Source organism: Equus caballus, chromosome 10 (genome assembly GCF_041296265.1).
Source record: "Equus caballus isolate H_3958 breed thoroughbred chromosome 10, TB-T2T, whole genome shotgun sequence".
Taxonomy (NCBI): domain Eukaryota; kingdom Metazoa; phylum Chordata; class Mammalia; order Perissodactyla; family Equidae; genus Equus; species Equus caballus.
In genome coordinates, this window is record NC_091693.1 from 60,251,573 (window position 1) to 60,278,652 (window position 27,080).

Consider the following 27,080-nt stretch of genomic DNA (forward strand, 5'->3'; position numbering starts at 1 on the left):
ATATTGACTATATTGTAGATAAGGTGGATTGTTAATATGACCTATTCCTAATCGAATAAAAATCTTTTCCTATGGAAACTAACTAGGGTCTTACCCTCAGCCAATCAGTATATTGTAGTTAAGTAGCCATCATTTTGGGGAAGAAAATGATTGATATCTACTTTATAAAGATGAGAAATTTCCTATTGTAGGGCATTATATCGATAAGTAAAATGAAGTTTTTCCTTCTCCAAACATTTCCTGAGTGTTTAATAAACAGAGTCCAAGATGTATTCAGAAAAGATTATCTCTAAAAATACGTATGCTGCTTTTGCATTTGGTCAATTTATAAGAAATTTTATCACTCTTCAACCTGCTTGGCTCTGTAAAATAATGAACATAATATATAGATATACATCATCGCCTTTCTTACAGAGACAAATGTGGAAAAACAAATGTAACTGTCAAAAGCCAAACCCTACACCCTGAATAAAATGAAGCAGAAAGATGAGTTTATTGCAAGAGTCTTGGCCTGCAAGCCAGGAAACTCAAGGCTACGGGAGCAATGAGTTCTAAGTTGCTCACAGACTAAGGGGTTTTTAGGGATAAATACATACAGAAGTCGTTTGGCTTTTTCCGCTGATTGCTTGCCTCATGGTCTCTTTCTTAGTTGCGTCAGTGTAGCTGAGTCAGGGGAAAAACGATGTCCAGCGATGGTGTAAACAGACTTGGTGTTTGGGAATTGCTGGTGTCTTCTGCTGATTTTTGAGCTGTAAATTCCTGTAAGGTTAGGTTAATTTTCTTTTATGCACCTGCATTGACCTTCTCTATTTTGTCCCTGATGTAGGTGACTCCATTTTAGTTTGGTTCTACGTGACACGAAATAGGGGAAATACAACGTAAATAAGTGGTCTGTTATATAATGCAGAGACTCAGAGTGGTAGAGTTCAGTGAGGACCAAAGCAGTCAGGCTAAACTGAAAAGGGGACTTGAACTGTCCCTTTAAGGAGGGGTACTTTATTCTCTTGAAAAAATTATCCTCTTTCCCAATTTTGGGGTTCTTGATGATTTACTAGGATGATTATTTTATTTAAAATGGTTCAACTTTTATGATTAAAATGTGATACTGGATTTGGAACCAAAGACGTCATAGTAAGGAAAGTATTCCTGACATTTTCTTTCTTACCACTATTCAAATGATGACTATGCAGATGAAAACTGCAAGGAAGGCAGGGTTTCTAGGATAACACTATTTCTATTTTCATACTTAGTGTCAGTTTCATGATTTAATACCAGAGAAGAAATGTGACTGCAAATCTACTTCACCAGCCACTTTTAACTAATATATATGAAACATGTCAGAATCAGTTAAAGTAGTTTATTTTTTCATTATGTACCGATAACATTTGCCTTCTTATTCTTTTTCACATGCTGGAGAATAATCAGAATATGAATAAAAGGCAAGTGGCTAAGACACATACCCTCTAATTTGATTTTTTTTTTTTTTTTTTTTTTGGTGAGGAAGATTGTCACTGAGCTAACATCTGTGCCAGTCTTCCTCTGTTTTGTATATGGGATGCTACCACAGCATGGCTTGATGAGCAGTGTGTAGGTCCGTGCCCAGGATCTGAACCTGTGAACCCCAGGCCGCCCAAGTGGAGCATGTGAATTTAACCACTTGGCCACAGGGCTAGCCCCTGTAATTTGAATTTTTTTATTTATATATTTGTGTGCCTCCTATAAGCATCTCCCTTTGTGATCTCAGATACTTGAATACACTCCTGAGGATTCTGTAAATATTCCTTCAAGTAGAATGCATTTACATTACTTTCTACAGAGGTCATAAAGACATTGCATTCTGAAGTCTATGACAGAGGAAACAACAGTCTCCGTCCAATTTAAGCCATTTATTGATTTTGAATATAGGGACTTAACTTTACAATTTACTATATCAACAATGTCCTTGGTGGCACATCCACTTGATATCTACTTATATTTGCTCTCTAAATCTGTATAGTCTCTACCTCATGGTTTTTTACCTTTCTTCTCTCATTTCTACATTAACAGTGGCATTTATATTTGGTTCAATTCCACCATAACCCTGATATCTTATACCTAGTTCTATCCTCTATCTAGAAGAAATGAACAAAATGGGTGTGGGATGCTCTCATTATCATTTTCCTTTCCCATATATACCTTTCTAAACTAGGAATGAATATAGATAGAAAATAAAGGGGAAGTCGGCAAAAGGCAGCCAAAGAGAAAAAGAGTTGTTGTCCCTACCCTATTTTCAAAGTAATGCAACACTTTTTGTGTACCTACTCAGCAGACTAATGTAGTTCCATCTGTTACATGGTTTTATAATATTGTGTTCTTTCTTATAATGCTCATCATACCTGTAAAAAGTTATTCAATGTATGTATATTTTGTTGCATTGAAAATTTCACAAGGGCAGGGCTCGTATTATGTTACTCACCACTATATGCCTACCATCTAGCACCTATGCTAAGTAATATTTGTGTATGTAAAAATTAATGTAAAAAAACTTGATTCAGACATGGTCCTTGCCCTCAGGACACTCATATCATCAACTAGTTGGGAAAGAGATACAGAAAAACATTAGTATGTGATGTACCAAATGCTATAATAGGGAGTCTGCAATGTGCTATGGTGCCAAAGAGGAGAGATCCTGGATATCTCTGAGACAGCCAAGGAAAAGTGTGCAAAGACAGAGAAAGATGAGCAGAAGAAGTTTATCTGGATGAGAGGAAGTTCATTCAGAAAACTGGAGGAAGGGAGAGAAGAGGGCACCCCAAGGGATGTGAAGACAATTAGTTTATATTGCTGGCATGTTGGGTTTAAGGAGAAGAGGATAAAATCAGAGCAAAAGCCTTTGATCAATTGAGGGAAGGGATTATATGACTTACTTAGAACTGAGATTTTATTCTATAGCTCTAGAGCACCACTGCAAAATTTTAAGTGAGGAAATAATGTTTATAGATTTCCAATGTGAAAAGATTACTAGGTATCATGGAAAATGGATTACTTTTATCTGTCATTTACCATTCTGTAATTAAAACATGATGGGTTGATAATTTGTTTTCAAGATGAGATTATTCTTCTTTTATTTTTATGATTCTCGCTCATGAATTCTTTCTACTCCCATCAAATTGAGGGCTTTCCATAGGATACTATCAAAGAAAATACAAGGAGTGATGACAGTAACTTCACACCAGTTTAGCTGTTATTTAACAGGAAGTTTGAAATGGGCCCCTTGAAGTGATTAGCTGCTACATATATTAAATGTTTTATTTGAAATAAATGTATTATAATTATTAGATATGCATTAAAGATCTAGTGTAATATTTAAGTTCATAAGAAATGACTGAAGATAAAATTGCAAGCATGCATAACCAATTATTAAGTAATTAATATATTCCTTTATTTATGCATGTATTCATTCAACAAATATTGTGTCCTTACTGCGTGCCATGTGTTATACTAACAAAGCAGACACAATTCCTGTTCTTACGGAATTTACAGCCTTTTAGGGCAAATGAGCATTAAACAAACAATCACATAAATTACTTTTTAACTACAAACTAAGACAAGTTCTACAGAGGAAAAGAACAATGACGCTAAGGCATTGTACGATAGCACAAACAGCACTATTGACTGAAGAAAACATAAAACTGGAAATAGATCAATATGAAATTCAATCTTAAATGTAAAAATAAAATTTGTCCTAGTGAATCTTAAAAACAAATATGGGTGAGAAAATGTCTTAAGAGATTAAAAAAACCCATCTTCTGCTGAGGAAGAGGCTCTAGAGAACGTGATCTGTTTCTGACTTTGTTCGAGAATTTTATCATGGAAAGAACGCTAAAAAGAGATAAAGCTCTAAAAGAGCCCAAAATTTGTTGTGCATTTAAGGCACCTGACACTCATCTCACCATGGGAAGCAGAGAGCCATTTCATAAAATTTAGCATTGCCAGGAGTACTGCCATTTAAGAACGGAAGTTGGTGGTTCCAGTAGACACCCTCAGATCCTTCTTGCTAACCGGTCTTCTACTTATTAAGGCACTGACCAAGGGGAACCACAGATTGTTGATGTAAGTGCAAGGAAGGCATAAGAAGTTATTAGTGTATTTGTCACCCTAACTTATTTGAAGTGATCAATACTAGAAGTATGAAATAAGTCTGTTTACGGACTCTACTTTTTCTGTTGAATTCAGTAAGTATCTAAGAAGATGTCCAATATCAGAAGTTCTATCTTGACATATTTTGGCTATTTCATAGTTGATATATAACAATTGATTCAATGTTTCATTCAAAAAGCATTTATTGAATTCTTACTGTGTTATGGTGTTGTGCTAGATGCTGGATGAAATAAGGATTGTAGCTGATGGTTGATTAACTATAACTGACAGGTAGCCTGGTCTTAAGCCAAGATTTAAAGGACTTCAAGATTTTGGACATATGTCTTAGAAACATTTATCAAACTAAACTCTTTCAAGTGCTGACCCAGTGGCACAGTGGTTACATTTGCACGTCCTGCTTTGGTGGCCCAGGGTTTGCCAGTTCAGATCCCAGGTGCGGATCGATGCACCACTTGTCAAGCCATGCTGTGGTGACATCCCACATATAAAGTAGAGGAAGATGGGCATGGATGTTAGCTCAGGGCCAGTCTTCCTCAAAAAAAAAAAAGAAAAGAAAAAACCTAACTCTTTCAAAGAAGAGGAACAATTAAGGCATTATTGAAGTTCTTCAATGCAAATCCCTGGAATACTACATGCTTAGTGATTATGGTATACAGTAGTTACCCCTCATCCATGATTTTGCTTTCCACAGTTTCAGTTACCGACAGTCAACTGTGGTCCAAAAATATTGAATGGAAAATTCCAGAAATAACCAATTCATAAGTTTGGAATTGTGTGCCATTCTGAATAGTGTGATGAAATCTCTCCTAGTCCTGCCCAGGACATGAATCATCCATTCTGTATACACTACCCGCCCATTAGTCACTTAGTAAACGCCTCGGTCATCAGATCAACTATTTCAGTATCACTGTGCTGTGTTCAAGCAACTCTTATTTTACTTAATAATGGCCCCAAAGCCCAAGAGTAATGATGCCAAAGAGAAGCTGTGAAGTGCTTTCTTTAAGTGAAAAGGTGAAAGTTATTGACTTAATAAGGAAAGAAAACAAATCATATGCTGAGGTTGCTAAGATCTATGGTAACTTTTATTACAGTATATGGTCAAAATTTTTCTATTTTATTGTTAGTTATTGTTGTTAATCTCGTACTGTGCCTTATTTATAAATTTAACTTTATCATAGGTGTGTATACATAGGAAGAAACATAGTATGTGTACAGTTCAGTACTATCGGAGTTTAGGCATCCACTGAGGTTCTTGAAACATACCCCCCATGGATAAGCCACAACTACTGCAGTCACCTACCCACAAGATACGTAAATTATTATATTTAGAAAGTGTACGATATTGTAGGGGAGGAGGACATTTCCTCTCCCCAAATGGGGGTTCGTCTGGCTGGAGAATGAATTAAATTCACATGAGACAGAATAGCAAGAGAAAATTAAACAAAGCTTTAATGAGGAACCATGGCCCGGGGCCTTTCTTCCCGAAGGAAGAAAGGGCACCGAAGAAGTGGGGTGCACATAGTGGTTATATAGCCCCCAAATGGGGTGTTTCACATGTGATTGAAAAGTCCCTTTTACAATAGTCACGAGGCTGCTCTGTCAGCACAGCGCTTGATGGAAACGGCAGATAGGTCTGCTGTCTCAGTGAGCGCCGCAGGGTGGCAGGTGTGTTGCCTCTGGCTGGGGGCGGTGGGGGGGGGGGGGGTCACAGATGAGCGCTGCAATCGGTTCCCAGCCTAAAGAAAGATGCTTAATCTTTAAGGAGATGCCAACGTTGGGAGGGGGAGGGAAGTCAGTTACAGGAGGTTACCAGACTAGCACAATAAAATGCAGATTTTAAGTCCTTGCCTTTGGTATTGATTAAGAGCTTTTGGAGAGTAGGTCATCGCCTTTCTTCTTCCTGGTACAGAGAGGGAGGCACCTTTTACAGATAGAGATTTACCTTACAAATGTAAACGTGTCCTAACAAAGGGCAAGTTCCATTCCTCAGAGCCTCCTTGCCTGTCCCAGTTTATCAAAAGCAATCAACCTCAAATAGTCCTGATACCAAAGAGACATATCTTGGGGTGGCCAATTCCAGGTCCCCACAATATCTTGGAGTAAAGATAAGCTAGAAGAAACATAAAATTTTGAGTAGTCTACTTCATACAAGTGTTTTCCCAGACCCAAAGAGAGCAGCTCCCAGGAAGTTACCTAATTCTGTGTCATATGCAGGACATAATATCATCATGATGATCTCAGTAACTAGGAAGTATAAAACAAAGGAAACTAAAGTTCTTTAGGAAGTGGACAGAGAGGATTTGTTGTGAAAAATGGCAATACCCAGCCAGGCCCTTAGAATGTTAACAAAATATTTAGAGGATTTAGGTGCTATTAGGAAGAGCAAAGGCCTTGTACCTTTTTTAAATTCTAAAAATTGGTTTAATCAGTTTCAGTACATAAATATATTTAAACAACTCTTATAACTCTTCTTCCCCAACAGTATCTTGTAAAGAGACTTGGAAGCCGGGTGTGGACATGGTCTCTAAGGCTAGCAGTAGGACGCAAATTCCCATGAGATGATGCTTCATGAAGCATCTGGAGCAATAGATGAATAAGAGCATACCAAAAAAAAGCAACTCGTGCTGTTGTGTAATAATGTGTAAATTCAGACAGGGAAGAGGATATCTAGGCAAGGACAAGCAGAAAGCTCTAACAAGGAACAGCATTTTGACTCAGAGAACTGACATGATGGCAGTAGTAATATTGTTATCTAGGGAAGTACTTTCCAAATTGAGGTTAAAATAAAATAATTGATGAGGACATTAGTAGATATAAGGGAAAGAATTCTTTCTCTAAAAATAAATTTAATGATTATAAACAAATTTTTTTAACTTATTTCTTTTTTTTCCTCTAATGGATAGATAGAAGGCTTTATTTTGCTAATGTATAATGTGAATTTACAAGACATATATTTGCTATGTAATATTATTCAAGTTTATCTGACTATGGAGTTCTTTAAAAATGAAATATGGATGCATATTTCCCAAAAAGGGAAGTTATCGTGGGGAAATCCAACTTTGGAAATATTGGTGTAATGAGTTTTAGAGATATATATGGAAAGAAAGAGTGATTTTGTTTCTGATCTTTGCAATTAAAGCATACAGAAGCCTGATTTTAACGTAAAGAGACTTTTGGAAGGATGGATGGGAGACTGCCAGTATGTGGATAACGTGATTTTAGCATATTTCACTAAAGCATGTTAAGTATTAGATAACTTGCTGTGTAATCTTAAAGAAAAGCTATTTATCAATCAATAATCCTCTCCAAGAATGAAATGCAATGCTGACTGCATTTACTTTATCATTTCTATACTATCTAGATGTACTGAAATAAGATAAGGAAAATGTTGGTATACTCTTAAAATTGTGAGTTTGTAAAGAGGATGAAAAGGACAAATGCGCAAATCAATAAATTGTGTGTGGTAGACTTAGACATTAGAACCAAGTACGTATGAGAACATGTGGGTTCCATTCTGTAAGTAAGAAACTTAGGATAGGAAGGAAAGGTGGGAGGGAAGACGGGGTAGGTTGAGGGGAGGTAAGAGAGGAAGGGAGGGAAAAGGAAGTGAAGGAAAGAAAAAGAAGGAAAGGAAATAGAGAGGGCAGGAAGGACAAAAAGAGAAAGTATAAGAAAGAGAGAAAGAAAGGCAAAGGAATGGAAGAGTAGTGTGTAAAGAAAGAAGGAAGGAAGGAAGGAAGGTAATCAACTCAATTCAGTAAACCCAGAAAGTTAGCTCTGAAATAGTTGATGAGATTTGTATTAATTGTTTATAATAGTCACAGTTTATTTTTCTAAGGAGCTTTTAATCTATCTGTTGGGAGAGATTCTAATGAAATTATAATTTTGTGTGAAATTCTTTGATCAAAGTTTAACATTTAGGGGGATTTAGGGATAGTAATTCTATTATTGAAGAAATTCTGAATACGTGCATTTGTAGTTTTTATTTATGCCCATGCATATACTATCACTGTATGTCACTTAAACTACCTCTGTGCCTCCTTTGAGTACTCATTTTGAGCCCTAGGTCTGATGCATCTGACCTATCGAGGGGCTTCATTATGTAGTAACCGGATATTTTGTTTCTTTTTCTTTCTTTCTTCCTTCCTTCTTTCTTTCTTTCTTTTTCTTTCTTTCTTTTTCTTTCTCTCTCTCTCTATCTCTCTTTCTTTCTTTTCTTTCTTTCACTTTCTCTCTTTCTTACTCCCTCCCTCCCTCCCTGCACCTCTCCCTCTCTCCCTTCCTTCCTTCATTGATTCCTTCTGTAAGCTAGAAACTTCTTTATCTGGTAAAAGGGATTTTTTTTGGCAGCCTGTAAAAGCATACTAGTTTTTTATTTTTTAAAAACAAAATAGAAACACATTTTTAAAAATATAAAAAATAGTTTTCAAAAACCTAATAACTTTTTATAACATAGTAATTCTTTACTTTCAGCATAGAGTATATATTTAAATAACCAGAGAAAGTCTCATTGCTGGGAAGAATACAAAAGAACCAAAATCAGAGATTGCATAGTGGAAATCAAAGGGCTAAATTCAGTTTTAAGGGGTGTTTGGCTTCTCCTGCATGATATTTTTTAAAAGTGACTTATTTGTCAACATTTTAATGTAGAGAATTTTGGACAAAATATTTCATGTGATCTCACAAAAAATTAAAATGTCTAGCATCCCTGTGTTCAAAGTCACACAGAGTTTTAATAAAACTGGAAGTGAAAGTTATCTTTCCACTTTGGGTGTTGCAATTTTCCAGATGTTTTTGTCTAACTTGCTTCTTCACTCATCTATGGTTATCTGTCTGCCCCCTTAAGAACTTGAGGATTGACTTTTAGGTGCAATAGTATATAGTATAATAGACGTAATTACAATTTCCTCAGTAGTTTTCTAACCCAACTCAGAATCCTCTTGCAAACATACACATCTTCCTCAGAGGCAGCCTTACGGTATACAAGCCCAGCTCTTCTCAGTTAGCACTCAAGGCCTTCACAGGTCTGTGCTGGCCAGCATATGGATTGAGGCTGGGTTGGGACTTGAGTGAAACTTAAGCTCTATCTATCTCACTAATGGCTGTTCACCTCATTAGAGCTTAGCATATGGCTGTTCATATCACAAGGAGGATGAGAGAACTTTTGTTCTTTGATCTCAATATGTCCTTGAGATTTTTCAACCAGATGAAATTTCAACCCACATTTGACTTCAACTAGTATCTATATAGAAATGCTTCCCAAGAAACATCAAATGATGTACCAAAGAAGTAATAATTCCTTGTTGAATTATTGTTTCTTTAAAAAATAATTACTTAAATCAATGACACAAGGACAGGTAAAAGAAGGCAGTGATTTATCATCATCGATTATATTCCCTATAGTATTTCATCTTGTTAAGAACCTCAAAATGAGGTATATTAACTTCATAGCTTTGATTCAAACCAAATAACATTTACACATTACTATATTTACAGTAGAAAACAAGTATGGGGAGGTTTCCTAGCAATGGGAAGTTGTGCTGGAATACAATAAGTGCTGAAAATAGGAAGTTCAGACAGCAAGAAATCAAGATATGTCCATCATTTGTTGAAAAATGTGCTGCTTTTGTTTGTGCCTTATTTTGAGAATGTAGTGGAGAATATTGTGTTTGAAGATACTAGAACAAACATTCTAATGCAGTTCCATGGGTTTGGTGAGTTGGCAATAAAATAATTTTTTAATATTGCTCAAGATGTGAAATGAGCTGGCTCAAAATATGATTTAACTGGCTCAAGTATTTTCCATATTTGAAAGTCTACTTTTCAAGTCACTATCCCTTCAAATTTTGCTTTTAATGGTATTTCCAGAATATAGGCCACACTTTTATATTAGCCACATGTGGCCATTTTCACAAGTACTGTCAGCACAAAATTTGTTTCAGAAGCTATGTTTCTAATTAACAAAAGTATTTGATAAACTATAATTCTCCTTAAAATGGAATTTTTTCTTTTCCTCAATCAAATGTTTGTTTTGACAGGAACATACATGGTTAGTCAGAATGGTGGTTTAGAGTAAAGGTGTCATTGAAGCTAGTACTAGGTTAGGTGTAGGGATTTAATGAAAACTGGATAGCCAAATAAGATGGCCTTAATTTACAGTTTTTAAACACATCGGAGACACCAGAAGCACCAGGTTGTCACTCTTACATATGTTAAGAATGCCGCAAATTAGACAGTATGCTCCTTAATATGAAACATTTGTTGAGAGCCTATTATGTAAGAAAACACTGAGAATTAAGATAGATAATAGATGATAGATAGGTAGATAGATAGATAGTAGATATCCTTTATTCCTTTATAATAGACTTAGGAAAATAGGTCACATCTTGAAGGGGAAATAGTAATAATACTAGGTGAACTAGGCTGAGTGTCCAGTCATTGATCAAGGCAGAAATTCACATGGGCCTGGCTGATCTATTGAGACTTGGGGTGGCGGAGGGGCATAATTTAAAATGAACATGTTCATCAGAGTAGTCTTTGGAAGAGACCACAGGAAAGAAATTGAGAAGCAGAAATTCCCCTACAATATTTAGGAATTACTGCACAGTGAAAATAAAATATGTGAGTTCTTACTATAGGAATGGACAACGCCCCTTTTTAGGAAAGCTATGAAAAATGTTGCATAGAAGCCATATACTTCAACATTTCTTCTGAGTAGATTAAGGATTATGTTAAAGAAACAGCTCTCTAGCTGGATTTGGTGGATCTTCATTCCTCTGACTTTTTCAACAGGATTGCTAAAAGAGTAATACTGGATTAGTTCTGTTATATTAATCAAGTAAAAACAAGATATAAAGTAGTGTCCCTTAGGAGCCAGAAACGTTTTCTGATCACGTTATTAATTACTCTTAGCAAAAATAAAGCTTTAGGTATATTAAAGTCAAAACAAAATCACAGCAACGTTGAATACAAGCTGAAATTAATATTTTTCTGTGAGCAGAAAAACACTTATGGAAGAATTTGTGCAGAAAAATGGAATGTGCAGTGTAGTGTTTTAGGAAAGAAGATTAAACTTTAGAAACAGGCTATTTCTGGTTGGGAGAAAGCAATAGGACCAATCCCCTGGGACACATGTTGACAGATGCATGTAGCTCAATATTCGATGCTTCTGGGCAACCAATTAGAAAAGTTATTGCTTATCATATAATAGCTAATGCAGACGAATATTACTCCCATCAGCATAAATATGAAATTTCATTTGTATTGTTGTCTCCACTGAAAACATTTCCTCCCCAAGCATAAAATGATAAACAAACAACTAAAACATCTTACAGTGTGTCACCATGATGATTTTTGAATGATCCAAGTTTGTATAAACTTGTTACTTCTGTTATCATATTGAAAAACAAATATGAATGATTACCTATTATCTGCAAAGTTTTAGCTACCCCTAAATACAGCTTGTTAATCATGACCGCCTTAAATTATTGCACTTAATAGTAGGAAACACCATTTTTTCCACAACTTTCCTGAAAATAGAGGTTACTGTTTTTATCAATGATCTCTCTTCAGTATAAAATGATTCCTAGACATTAATGAAATATGTTTGCATTCTTTCCATTTCTTTTTGTAGGTTTCTTCTTACTGTTTTACTTATTTTGCATTATTCTAAGTTGAGTCTGCTTTTTAGAAAGAGATATTTTCTTCCTTACAAGCAAGATTCATTTTACTTTTCAAAATCAGAGGCCACCCACCTCATTTATCTTGTTAAATTTCTCTGTCATTTTCCAGTTGTTTTTCTCTACTGAAAATAAATATTGGCACACTTTGGAGCATTTGGAAAAAGCTCTGTCTTCTTTTTATCCTGTTATCCTTTAATTATGAAATTCTGGGTTCCTTGAAATAGTTAACATACCCTCTTTTTTCTTAGGTTCTCCATATAGAGACAAAATCACCATAGCAATTCTTCAGCTGCAAGAGGAAGGCAAGCTGCATATGATGAAGGAGAAGTGGTGGCGAGGCAATGGTTGTCCAGAGGAGGAGAGCAAAGAGGCCAGTGCCCTAGGGGTTCAAAATATTGGTGGCATCTTCATTGTTCTGGCAGCCGGCTTGGTGCTCTCAGTTTTTGTGGCAGTGGGAGAGTTTTTATACAAATCCAAAAAAAATGCTCAATTGGAAAAGGTAAATGTCACTTTTTTACAATTGAAAACAATAGCTGTTATAATAAAACAAACTGGTTTTGATCTTGCCAACCAAGAGTAATGCTTAGAACTGTGACGGTTGTCTTCTGCCATTCATATGACAAAAGTTCACACAAAGAACTCATGACCACCTCTGTGATTTTTAATTTAAATATGAGATGTTTGCTTAAAGCTAACTTCAGGATAAGTGACTATTTCTTCTCTTATTGAACCCTAAAAAGAGAAAATTTTACTGTTTAAAGTTCATTGTAGTTAGTTTGATGGAGAAATATAGTTAATGAAGGAATCAGAAATCAGAAACTGTAATATGAAGAAAAAAGTACTTCTTTGCAGATGAAAAGTGTTTTAAAATACAATACTGAGCAACAGTTTCAAGTTAGAAAGTAAACAAAATTTTTGTTTGAAGATTTTTAGTTCAATAAATTTCTAACTGAAAAAAGTCTTAACTCACATTGTAGAAATTAAAATTAATTTTCTACATTAATGAATGTGTGAAAATGTTGTGGGTTTTTTTTGCCAATTAATGTTATTACTAATGAGTCCTTTATTGCTTTCCACCAGCGTCTTTAGAAGAATATATCTAACCTCAACAATGTTGAGACTATTGCAATTTTTCTTAGGATTTTAATACATTTAGTCTTTGCACAGATGTCTTTATTCCATTCTTGAAAAGTTTGTGAACCTCATTCAGATTATGTATTTATAGTGCTATAGTTTCCTCGGTTCTGTAAATATGGGGAAGAATATTCATGGGAAAATCTCTTTCAGATGGTACATGACGCTTTTTGTGTGTAAATTTATAGCCCTGGACGGGACATATTGCTTTAACCCTTTTAAGTCTTCTGGCACTTTATTTAGTCTTTTTGTATGTAAACATCTCTTTTGTTTTTAATAAAAAAAAATCACTTCTTAGGGCTTAATTTTTACACTCTACATCAGAGTGAGATTATATTCTCTTTAATATTTGAAAGGTTTATGAACATTTATTTGTAAATATGAAGAGCAGAAATATATCTTAAAAATAATATCATACATGAACATAAGATGCATATGTTCTCCTAATAATCTTTGAATGACTTGCACCCCGAAAATGATTTTTGAAAAGCAAGAACATTTTCCTTTGTCTTTAACAATTTATGTTGCAATTACTTGTCATTTCTGAAATCAAAATTTTGGATATAGCATTTCTACATCTTTCATTGACTACAGTACTTAATGCTTTGAAAGAATGTTTTTATAAATGAGTATTTTGCTAGCTCATCCTGTCTATAAGTAAAATAGCCAATTTAAAAATTTGAAAAATTCAGAGAGTCACATGACTTACTTTCTCACAATATTCAGGATGGCTATATCTGCTGACTTGGCTAAATCAAATATTTGATGCACCGATGTGACTGATGATTAGGTCTAAGTACACTTTTTATTTTGTGATCCTTTTTATAGTGTCAAAATGGGTTTTGAAATCAAATCCAAAGAGCTAATCAAAGATGAAAAATATTAACTCATCAATTTCCATTTTTACTATAATTTGTTGATAAATGTGATATTTGGTTAGTTAATGCTTAAAATGAGTCCAAAAATTATAGAAGCAATTTGGATTTTCTAGTAGGACCCTCAAGTCATCTATATGTAATGATTTTCTTTCAGTATAGCTCAATATTAAAATGAAACGAATTAATCTCTTGACAATGGATGGTATCCTATTGCTCTTGTCTCTTTGTATCCAGTTTGTATGATTTACCTAGACCACTTCTCTATGCACAATTATTTTATCAGCATTCTGTTTAAAAAAAAAAGTTGGGATTTAATTCTGTAAAATAACCCTCTTCATTGTTATTGTAAATAACTAATTTAGTTGAATTTTTCACATATCAACCAGCTCTCTTGAATTTCTATGGACCTGTATGACCTTCTAAAAAATTAGGAAAAGGAAATTAATGTACCTTTTTTGACTGGTGAAACATTACATTGAAGAAACAATTATGCAATAGTACATGAGTATTAGTCACATTCCTAAGTGCTTTCACATGCTCTCTCCACATAGCTTCATAAGGAAATTCAAATTCCCTAGTTTAGCAGATGAGGCATTTCTGCAACCATCTCTGTCCACCATTGTAGTTTTGTCTTTTGCTTCTTCCCTATTTGCACCTTTACTCTAACCATCCCAAGTTCCTTTCAATTTTCTAAGATTATCTGGCTTTTTCAAATTCCCTTCCATTGGACTTGAGCAAACCTTGTCCATTTTTCTACGTTGCAAACTCCCACTTTAGTCATTTTAGGTTAGGCATGCAAGACTAGGCATCAACTTGCCCAGACAGCTTTCCCTAATCAATAGATGTAATGGGTTTGGGTACAGGGCACAGCTGTTTCCACAAGGTGGTGATAGGCTTTCATTTCCTATTCCAATGAAAAACATATGACCAAAATATTTCGCATTTTTTACTTAGCAGATTTCAGGTACTATTATCATTCCGAAAACATTTCCTCCCCCTTTGAGAAAGTTTGGAAGGTATTTTGCCCATTTCAAACTGCGTGCATCATTAAGGCTAGATACACTTTCCCTGTGAAGACTGTGCACATCTCCATTCTCCCTTAGCACACTATTTTACTCATATTTGCTGTTTTCTGTGTGGGGGTGCCTGTCTCCCTATTAGACTGTTAGTTCCCTTAGGAAAGGGAGCTAGTGTTTTGGTTTCAATCTCTAAGGTTTTTAACAGTGCCTGTTGGTGTAAGATGGATCAATTGATCTATCATCTATCTATTTATTTATGTATCTATATCTTTCTTTCTATCTATTTAAATTAGTAATAAAGTTGATTCTAGTAACCTATCTAGAAAAGTCTATCATAAAGGAAAAAAAGAACTGTGTTTCTATATAATTCAAAAGAACTATGTTTATAAAATAAATAATTATGAGTTTATTAGAAGGGATCAATTTTCTTTATTGTGGTAAATTAGGTTCTGGGGCTCAGTTCTTTATATTTCTTGAGAAAAAGATTTTATTTGGTTAGGCTATACAGTTTAACACCTTACTTAATTTATTAAAATTAGCCATAAAATATTCCTAGATTTTATCATAAGATATGCATGAGGACATACAGAAATTAACAGTTTATTTACACTTATAAGTGTGCCTTTAACCTAAATATCTCATTTTAAAAATAAGGTAAACATTTGTGAAATTATTCATTTACTCAATAATTATATATTGAGAACCAGACAGGCAATGTATTATAGTTTGCACATTGAAGGTAAGCAAAGATTCACGATTCCAGCCCCAAAGGACTTTGCTATCTCTTTTCTCTTCTCTTTCTCCATTTTCTTTCCTCTTTCTCTAGTCTAGTATTCCAGTATTTTTTAAAAGAACAAATAAAATTTTCAATCTTTATCTAAACAGGGTGGCAGATATAATATACATGCAGTCTGATTGAATATGAACTTTATGGATAAAATTTATGAATAGCTAATATCTTGCCTTGTCAAGTCTTACCTCTAGTAATAATGATGATAATACAATTAATAATAATTGCTATTTAAAGGTGAAAATAAAACGTCTTTTATAGCACACATTTAGTAAAATATTAATGGAACAAATAAGTCTTGATGATTATAACTTTTTTATATTTCCAAGTTTTTTGATAATTGAGCGGTATAAGAATGTATCGTTTTAAAATGAGGCCTGGTTAAAGCTGAAAACAGAAGACAATGCTGAAATATATAGACCTTAAAAAATGCAAAACCTGTAAATTGCATTCCTTTCAGATAACCACAAGATGGTGTCTTACAATTTTTATAATACATAATAGTTTTAATTTTGATGCAAATATTAATGTATCAAAGATAAATTGCTTTTCACTTATTCAAACATTAAAAATACATATGTATTTATTTTTCTGATTTTTCCAGAGTATAACTTGACCATTTGGAAAGATACTCAAAAAGTTTTTCTTTTCTGAATGTGTCTGAAAAAGTAACCTATCAACATGTGCATTTTATAATTGATTTCTTTATTGCCTTACCATTTCCCTGATTTAAAAAATGTCTACTTAAGCTTCCTTCAGTGAGCAGTGCAAGAAACTCTTGTACCTCTGAGACAGTTATCAGTGCATTTCGGCTTACATGAATTTGTTTAAAGGTCTTGTTTTCCCCTTTCTAAGTCTTAATTATAACTGAAAAGGCTGCTTAATATGCAGAATTTTGTTTTCTCTGATAATATATTATCTTTATGGTAATATGTTGGTTTTGTAAGCATAAATTATGTGTATTAATTTTAGTTTTTATAAAACTATTTTATGACATAGTTGTGGTTTACTAATTTGTGTTTAAAATTACTTATTTCTTAAATATTTGAGTATGTCCTCTTTTAAAAGATATGCATAATTCTGCCTTCTTTTGATTTCCAGCAAGAATGGTAATATAACTTACACAGTTTGATCTTTTGTTTTTGTCTGATTTATATACAGCAATATTTTCTTTCCCATATAATTGAAAATAGATTTGCCTGTACAAATTGTTTCTATTGAACATGAATCTTTGAGTTTCCTGACAGGAAAAAACTTAATGACAAAAATATTCCCTTATTGCTTACGTATAAAAAAAATGTTGCAAATATGTCTGAGGAATAAAAAAACATAAATGATTGCTCAGATATTGAAATTGTAAGCTATTGTCCTGTCCTGGACACATTTTTGTTCTAACTTTTCTCTAAGATGATTGAAGTACATTTTAAGAACTACTTGGTATCGTTGTTATTCAGGATATAGTCCATTTTAGTCAACAGAGTTATTTGTGTTATAGAACACTGGTATATCATATCCAAGATAATCTCTTAATAATGATATTTCTCCAGTCACTGGAAGTTCAAAAAAATTTTGGAGGGCACACAGAATGTTCTTCAGTCTGTAATTGGATAACAAATGTGGAAGGAGGCTGTAACTCATACCAGAAGGACAAATGAATGAAACAATGCAATTTGGGAATAGTAAAGAGAAAATCGATGGTTTAGCTTAAATTTGCAAGACCAGGGATCCTGGGCGAGAGATTATTCACAGGAAAACATTTGTCAAAGCTGGCTGAATCTGTATTTCATGGAGCCAGAGGAATGAAATGAGGTTGTTCACAGATCCTTTTACAACAATTGCTTCAGAATGTTGAAGAATTAGGTCTAACAGGAACAATGCTTTTTAAAAGAAGCCATTTATTGGATAAGATATAGGAATGCAAATACTGTTATAAATCATCAGTAAAGATTTTATTTCAATATTTCAATATTTCTATTTTCCAAGAAATCCCTATTTACAAATTACAGAACACCTGTGTTTTTTATTAATTTAATGTATGGAATTTTAACTGGATTTAGCTTTTCAGAAGTTAAAAGTTCTAAATAAATTTTCAGTATAATAAAATTTAGCTATAAGGCACGTCGCTATTCAGAAGTTAAAAGTTGCAAATAAACTTTGGACAAATAGTCCACTTTGTGTTGTTTTTATGTTACTGCTTTTCTGTGAGAGTAAAGCATCTCTCAATTTCCATTAATAGCCTAAATAAGGGCTAACAGGATGACTTTTTAAAATGTTTTTACATATAAATATAAAATCGTACTTCAAAATGAGATGCCAATCTTTATTTTACTCACTAATCTACTTCCAAAGCAGCGAATGGATTTTTAAGTCATGTGTTTATGATAACCCATACTCTTTTTATGCTCATAAATGAAGTTTTAAAATTAAGATTGTAGCTTGACAGATAATCATTTTACTATCTTATTTTTATAAATGACTTTAGAGTTTTTAAAGTGTAACATCTCATTTGAGTACAAAGTTACCCTGAGAACTGTGCAAATGTTATTATCTATGTTATGCAGATAAGGATAAGTGACTCAGAGGTCAAGTATGTTTCCCAAGGTCAAAGATGCTTAGTTTAATACTATTTATACTACATCATACTGCACAAAATGGAGGTAGAATATTTAACTATTTTTCTTGGTAGTTTTTCTCCCCGAAGTTGCTTTGATAAAATGTGTGGAGTAGAGTTTGTGTTAGAGAAACAGATTGTGAGCTTTGATCAACAGATTGATCGCTTTAAGCTCTGTCTAGTTATTTCACTTTTAGACATTAAGCACAGATTTTGAAGTAAAAAAGACGTGGGCTCATTTCCCAACTTTGTTCAACCTTGGATAAAATTACTTAACCTTTCTATATGCCTTTTCAAATAAATAAATTGGTTTGGAGACACCGTAAATGAAAGTGTTACAAAAATTAAGATAGTGAATATACACAGAGTTTTTTGCATGTGTCTGGCATATAATAAGCAGCTATTGTTATAATAATAATCATTATTATTCATAAAGCGGATGTATTTTAACTGATAGACCTCAAGAAAAGAGAGCTTTACTGGAAGTGAGCGTTAGTGATTTGGATGTTATATATTTTGTTGAAAAATTGTATCATTATGACTACTAGCAAGAATGTGATGATTAACATTGCTTTTTCTTAAAATACATTTCACAGCTGTATTGACTAAAGTAGGATTGAAGCTTGTCAGACTTTATTTATTGATTTTTCCAGCTTAAATAGGGGAAATGTAAAAATGCATAATGATGTCCCATTTTTCTCTGTCTCATAGTATTTTCAAAATGCAATATAAAGATATTCTGTAACTATTTCCCTAAGAGTCAAGGTTTCTGAGAATGTTTTAATCTTTGCTTATGTTTAATATTGTAAAATAATCCAGGTTAAAGCACAGGATGCTTTGTCATTTTATTCACTGTGAAAAAGATGCATTTCTTTTTGCTCCATAATTTTTTTCTGTATGATTTATTATTTAGTATTCAAAAATTAACATTTATTGAGAACAGAGACTAGTTAAAAGGCTCAACTGAAATTTCAATCACTGTTAATGAGGCAGGCTATATCATAAAGCATTCAGAGGATGGAAGTCAAAAGAAGAGTGCTCCTCTTTTAGCTCTGACACCAGTTATGTGCATAACCTTAGATAGATAATTTGACTTCTTGAGTTTTAGTTTCTGTAGCTGTAAAATTACAGTGATTAAACAATAAGATGACTAAAGAATCTACACGTAAAGTCCCATTTGACTGCTGCACAGCTTATCTAAATAATATATTTTTTTCAAAAAGAAAGCTACTCTAAAACTAAATTTCAAGATCAGAGTTCCTATATATATTCTTGACATGAGTGTCTGAACTAGTCATTTTTCATCTCTCATTGCTTCACTGTTACATTTATAGAGCCTTAGGTCAATTCATACTTCTGATGTATATAGTATTAACTATTTGATATTTTTAAAAGACTGTCGATTAAAAAATGTATAGATCAAAAGGAATGGGTCACATTAAATGACATTTGTTTTCCTCATTTAATACATCAATATTTATATAAAATATTGCATATTACATCCTACACGCTTTTTATTCCATTTTAGTTAATTTAGTTATTATCTGATGTGGGATAATTTTCTGTAAGGATCACAGTGACTGTTTGGATTTGTCTCTACCATATGTGACTTGCAATTCTTGGTCAAATGGCTCGAAGCATCAGAAATTAATTAGAAAAGTCTCTGAGAATGAACTAGGTATCCATAATCAGTTAACAGATAATTTAAATGACAAACACAAAAGAAAACAGTTTGGCTGATATATGCTAGTATATTTTATAACATTGAGATACAAAACCTTATAGCTGCAGCTCAAAAATGTTTGGTAGGGCTTCAAGTAGGAACTGTATGCAGAAATGTTTGGAAATTATTCTGAATGAATATTAGAGTGCCGTTTAGTTAATTTTATACTATCAAAGAATGGGACAGCAAGACACATAAAATAGTTTCCTCCTTAAACAATAAATACTAAACAAATGAAGACTTGGTAGTAACAGATGATATTTTATAATTATTTCTCCTTTGAGTGATAAATGACTACATATTCAACATGAAAGTGAAGAGCTTCAAAGTTTAAAAAATCAAACTGTTATTTTTCATCAGTTGCTTTTTTTAAAAAAAGATATTGCTAAATATTAAAATTTTAACTTAAAAGTGGATTTTAAATATGTCATTGTTCAACATGGAGCATGTTTATAACTAGATTTATAATTTAAAAAAGTTTTGTGCTTCTCCAAGAGCTGTCACATCATGTTATCATATAAACCAATCTGTAAATTAGAAAGTTAAGCTATTAAGAATAAATTATTCTATAACACCAATAATGATATTCTTGAGAATATTTATCTGCAAACTATTGATGTGTTTGTCTTCTTTTATTCAAAATAAAAAATAGAGCTTTTTTAAAAAACAACGTAAATATAGCCAAATTCATACTTTTAAGATCTCCAGACCTTCATTGTTTCAAGACTTAGAGATGTGTAAATACAGGTTGTCTCATTAAATACAGCGAATTTTATAATGAGTTTTACTAATTTAAGTGCAATTATACATGCTAACAGCTCAAAGATTTAAATTTTCATTTTCAGGAATCTTCTATTTGGTTAGTGCCACCCTACCATCCAGACACTGTTTAGTAAACTTTTGAAACTTACTAAAAGAGGTTTTAAATAATGGTTAGTATCCTTGTGACTTTCTCTTTTCTTTTTGTAGTCTGTTATATTAATGTGGAGAAACATTTCTGTTGTTGTTTTCGCCCTAAGAAATTTACCTTATTTAATGACACAATTTGTGGGTTTCCATCCCTAAGGAGAAGTGATTTGAAAAGCAAGACAGTTTTCTTTCTCCTCCTCCCTTCCTCAGTCTCTCTCTCCCTTTGTTCCCTCTCTTTCTCTCCCCTCTCCTCCTCCTTTTCGCTTCCCTCCTGTCCTTCTGCCCTCCTTTCCTCCCTTTCTTTCTCTCTTTCCCTCTCATCTTTTCTTCTTCCCCTTCTCCCACCTGCTTTCCTCCTCCCATTCTCCTGCTCCTCCTCCCTTCCTTCTTTTTTATTATAACCCAGGAAACTCCTGTTAAGTGCACTTGGGTTTTTCAAATCCTTATTTCATAGTTCAATAAAAAGACATTTTAAAATTCCAAGCATTATATAAAGCAGGAAAGACAATTTGTCTCTATCAAGTGACAACAAGTTAGAACTTTACTTAAAAATCAGACGTAGTAACTTTTTGGCACCATACAACACAGGGAAACAACTGTATTTCCCAATAATCTCTATAGTTTCAACTTTAGATTCTTACATGAATCAAGATACGGAATTTGCATTCTAAAGCTCTAAAAAAGAAAAGAAGATGTGTTTGCACTAGTGCCACAGTGAACAATACTTTTTGGTATCACTGGATTGTTTTAATCTGCTGCATTGATTCCAAACTCTTGCTTAAGTCTAAAGGTTTTCATGAATTTATGATGGATTAGAAATATTCTGTAAGTGAGAAAACAACCTATTGTCTCACAGTGGCTTTATTAGTAACCTAAGATAAAACTAATTTTCGGGTAAACTTACTGAGAGATCAAAAAAGAACTGGTAAATTCAGCTTATTCAGAGAAAAAAATTAATAAAAGTCATAATTTGATATTATGTAATCAAGGCTACTGATTGGTTGATTAAAACTTTCTTGATTAAATTTTTCACTTTCTGGTGGATTTTTAAAATAGAGAAAGCCTAGGACAGTAATGGTGAGATTATATGTTTACAATTTTCAGGGTTTCTAAATTGTAAATAAAATTTGCTTAAGATAATTTTAAATTATAAAAGATGAAAATATTCTAGTCTTTGGGATAGGTTTATTAACCACATTTTATATTACTTGGGGTTATAAATTATATATTATATAAAATTGCTTAAAAAGAATTCTATGTGTCTTTATTTGTAGTCTCAAGTTAAGTATAGGGTACTAAAACAGTTTACTCCTAATTTACTAGAGGTATATTGAATCACTTCATAGTTGAATGGGTATGTACAATTATAAAATTTTTTTCTAAGAAAATTAGTTGCTTAGACCACTCTCTTAGTATGATCAAAAATTGATATATCTGTTCTATTATTTTTTGAAACTAATATAATCAAAATTTCTAAAAATCGAGTTTGCCAAGAAGAGGGTGTTATAAATTATTTAACACTTGGGAAGTTTATTCATTTTAAATGAAGGCTTATTGCAAATAATTCAACGTTGTTCACATCCTATGACATTTTTGTGTCAATGGCATCAAATTCTGACCTTGTTATATTATCTAATCAATTCTTCTGTTAAATGTTTCAACAGAGAGCCACGACTAAGTTACCTCGAGACTATGTATTCCTCCCCCTTTTGGAGTCAGATTTTTCCATTTCTACAATGTTGTCATCATCATCATCTTCATCATCATTATCATCCTGTTCTTAATAAGTACATCTAATAGTAGGTATTAAGCAACAAGAAACACTGTTTCCATATACTGGCTGTCAGAAGTCATATAAATCCTTTAAGAGAAATATGATTCATGAATTTCAGAACTGTATAGTTGAACACATAATAAATAATGCATGGCAGTAACCCTGTAGTTAATGGGGAATTCATGTGTAGCATTTAATCATCACCCATTACAAGTACTAATAAATTAATATTTTTGCTAATTTAATGTTATTAAACATATACCAAAGTTTTACCTGATTCATTAGATAACTTGAATATAGTGCATTTTACTAAGCTTTTGAAAAAACTTTTTTAAGCAATTGAATTAGAAATATTATTAAATAAGAATTAAAATAGAGTTGTGCGGCTATTGTTAATTCAGTCAACATTTAAAGAACACATGTGTGTGCAATCAGTGCCATGAGAACTTGATCTCTGCTCTTTATAATTCAGAGGGATTCGTAGAAGACCTAGAGGCCAGACAGAAAAACATGACAATGAGTGAAAAATACTAAAGAATAAAAGTAAATTGAGTGAAAATAATGAGGCTAGTCAATTGGAAAGCAATTGCTGAATAAATTAAAATTTGAGTCATGTCCCAAGGTAAGGGCTAAAGTTAGGTTGACATGAAGGATGAAAGAACTTGGCAGGGTACCAGAGCAAGGAGAGGCAAAGGAGAAAAACCTTGGAGGTCCAAGCAGAGAACCGTGCGTATAGAGAAAAAAGAGGTGGGGTGGGGGAAGGAGAGAGCTGAATTAGAGAAGTCATGATGGGAAAAATAGGAGATTTAGATTTCAACTGTTTCTTGGAAAGGAAAATTCTATTAATAACATGTTTAAAAGAAAGATTATCCTGGTAATTATGAGCTTTTTGGAAAGAAATAGCCTAGATGTAGAGTTGGGAAGACCTCTAAGGAAACTGTTCAAAGAGTGTGTAAAAGAAAAATGAGGGTATGACCAGGGATGGACAAGAAGGTACTAGGTTAGGGTCAAAATCGCAAAACTGTGTATCAGGATATCTTGCTGGAGTCTCTGGTGTGAGCTGCGGAGAGTAGCTCACCTTCTCCTTGAATCCGTTTTCTCTGTGGTATACATCCTTACTTTACTTCAGAGGATTAGTGTGAGTGTCATAAAAGATTATGCATGCAAAATATTTTTTAAAAATATGACACAAATATATTAAATGTTTTTATCTTGCATTCTTTTGGAATTAACCTAAGTTTCAAAACAAGAAAGCAGCACACCTAAAGCAAAAAATAAGTCTTTACATGCATATTTGATTAGGTTTATTTCATTATGTTTTCATGTCACTTTTTGGAATTGTGTAAATTTTTCATACTTGTCTTCGTTTTTGGTTGTTGTCTACATTCTTAGTCCTTGCACAGAAAGAGCCTAAGTCTCAGCCCATCTGAATTTCAATATGCAACTGATTCATGATTCTGATTTATATGTAACTGACACAGGCATATCTCAACCAGCTGGGGATGGAGACTAACAAAATTTTGTTTCAAATCTATGACTTTGTAATAGGAGTTTTGAGCAGTATCTAATAATGAGCCCCAGATAAGCAGATTTTCTAGCAAATTTATTGCCAAGGAAATGGGAATTAAGAAAAAAATATGTATCGGGTCATTTTATTTTCTTCAGGGGATAAATTATTTACCAGCTCTTAGTATCAAGCTGATGATGATAAAAAATGCTAATATTTTTTGTGGATTTTTAATGTGCTTCAACTTGCCATTTCATGATTAAATCATATTTGTTTGTAATCGTCATCAATAGTTTTATAGGCATAATCACAAAAAGGTATAATAAATACTAGAAATTATCTCCCATATTTTTATGTCTAACTCTGTGAGTGTTATTTTTGTTTTGAGATGCACAATGAAAAATCATGTTTAAAGAAAATTTTCATATCTTATGTTGTGATCTAGCAAGTAGTAATTTCTTCTAATTTTTTAAATATAAAGAATGGATTTCTGGTTATAGATTTGTGTATGTGAGTTTGTATTTAAATTTTAAAATAGATTTATATCTCATGATGCTAATCAATTTTACATCTGAAAATCTTATTCAATATATATGTAATACATGCATTCCTAATTGGCAGTTCATGTCACTATCAGGTGATTTTCTTTAAGCTAGCCCACTTTGACAAAATATTTTAGTTATCATGTATTCTGTACTAAAGGTATAACAATTTGATATAATCTTTATAATGAAATTTTTTGAATCTTCAAGGCTGCTATGTTGGCAAGGCTCTTGAGAATGATTTTAATATTGTTTCTGGACAGTTGTAGTTTGTCTGTTTGTAATATTTCATTTTCTGTGTTATTCTGTAGAGGTCCTTCTGTAGTGCCATGGTAGAAGAACTGAGGATGTCTTTGAAGTGCCAGCGTCGGTTAAAACACAAGCCACAGGCCCCAGTTATTGTGAAAACAGAAGAAGTTATCAACATGCACACATTTAACGACAGAAGGTTGCCAGGTAAAGAAACCATGGCATAAAGCTGGGAGGCCAAACACCCAAGCACAAACTGTCGTCTTTTTTCCAAACAATTTAGCGAGAATGTTTCCTGTGGAAATATGCAACCTGTGCAAAATAAAATGAGTTACCTCATGCCGCTGTGTCTATGAACTAGAGACTCTGTGATCTAAGCAGTTGCAATGATCAGACTTGATTTACAAGCATCATGGATCAACCAAGTTACACGGGGTTACACTGTTTATCATGGGTTCCTCCCTTCTTCTGAGTGAATGTTACATGCGCATTTTGTGGCTGTTTTCAAATGCAGTCCAGTAAGAAATTGCAGGTTCCTTTTGAAGTCCAACTGTTGCCAGGAGATGGAATATCAATGCCCCAAGGGTAACCAGTAAAAATATCATTAAGAGTAAAAATACTTGGAATCAGCAAAAACTGTAGTGTTAAAGGAACAGTACAGTCTTCTGAACACCCAGACAATAGAGGTGGTGATGTTACTAGCCCCCAGCTACTCAGTATAATGATCATCTGAATAGACAGTATGTGTTTAGAGGATGTGGAAAAAGTGTAATGCAAAACAAATCTGAATATCATGGCAAGTGGAATACAAAGCAGATCTACATCTGTGTTTTTCTTTCTTTCTTTTTGACAGCCTGTGTCACTGATTGAGAGAGAAATGTCAATTACCAAGGCAATAATGTTTTTCTTAAATTCACCAAGGCAGGAGATTTAACGTGTAACTGTACCAGATCCCTACCTATTCCTCCCCACAGCCTTTCCCCAACCCCACACCAAGAATAAAAAAGCAACAGTTGGTTCAGAAAATCTGAATTAAAAAGGATGATGTTTTGCAATCTTTGTCTTAAGTTGTAAAAGAGGGCTGAGTATTGATGGTTATGTGGAAGACTGAAGCTTTCATTCTAACATTAAGATATGTTAATCCAAACCCTCCTTCCTGCTATAAATGAACTTGATGGAGCCTGGGAAGATCTCAGTGAAAGGAGAAAGGGGATTGGTCATCTATAGAAATGTATGTGCGGAGAACTTTTGAGTGGACTGCATTTATCAATACAGTCACAATGTCAAATGAACAAAATTCTTGAGCAGTTTTTTTCAAAAAAATGTTCAGGTTTATTTGTGGAAATGCAAGATTTCTATGAAAATAGTTTTTGTATGGAAATTTTTGTAATACTTTTTATCAACAAAATAAGAACATGTGTTTCTGTCAGGGGTGTGATGTCAAGCATGAATGGTAGTGCGTGTGCACCACCAACGTTTGGTGAAAACTATTTTTATCAAGAAAAAAAGGAATCATAGAAGAGAAATATTTTCAAGTTAGATAATATAAAAGCTAGGTGCACTACCACCACTGCTTACCATGCCACACCCCTGGTTTCCACGAGGCTGACAACATACTGTAATGAACAATTGTGTGTAAAATGGCAAAAGACACAGACCTCTTGACAACATTGTGATAACAGTTGAGTGCACACAGTTTGCTGTTTGAATCCAATGCACAAAATTTAAAAAAAAAATCATTAAAATTATGTCCATTTTACTTTCAGCTTTGACTTTTGTTTTTCTCTTGTATGTGTAAATGAATGCACAATATGCTCATTGCATTAAGGGAATTATATTTCCTGAATTCTTCTAAGTCATCAAGGATGGCCACTTTCCAACTACCTGGAGAAAAGAAGAAGAACGCTCAAGCGAGGAGCTGCTCAGATGTAGGAAAAACTGGACTGAGATATATAATGTAATCTTTAGGTTTAGAGGAGTTTAAATGCGAAAAATAGCAATTCTGGAGGCAACAGTCGTGATCTTACCTCTTCTATGAGTGGATATTCACTATGTTCACAGGGTTGTGTACGCCTGTAGAGTGACTATACATATATTTGAAGTTCAATGCATGTCCAATTTA

At 33.4% G+C, this 27,080-nt stretch overlaps 1 protein-coding gene across 7 annotated transcripts in view; it reads left to right on the forward strand.

Annotated features, from left to right (window-relative positions):
- Positions 1-26,723, forward strand: part of GRIK2 (glutamate ionotropic receptor kainate type subunit 2) — a 632,322-nt gene extending 605,599 nt beyond the window's left edge. For 3 of the 7 annotated variants that reach the window (XR_011422112.1, XM_001503914.7, XM_023650855.2), the window contains exons 16-17: positions 12,071-12,321; positions 25,021-26,723. Coding sequence is in view for 5 of the 7 variants with exons in the window: in XM_001503914.7 (XP_001503964.1) it covers positions 12,071-12,321; positions 25,021-25,185 (416 nt within the window). In the remaining 2 variants the exon portion in view is untranslated. Of the gene's footprint in view, positions 1-12,070; positions 12,322-20,822; positions 20,910-22,550; positions 22,690-25,020 lie in introns of all 7 variants that reach the window. The other 4 variants (XR_011422111.1, XM_070223606.1, XM_070223605.1 and 1 more) reach the window with 4 other exon arrangements.
- The last annotated feature ends 357 nt before the right edge of the window (positions 26,724-27,080 follow it).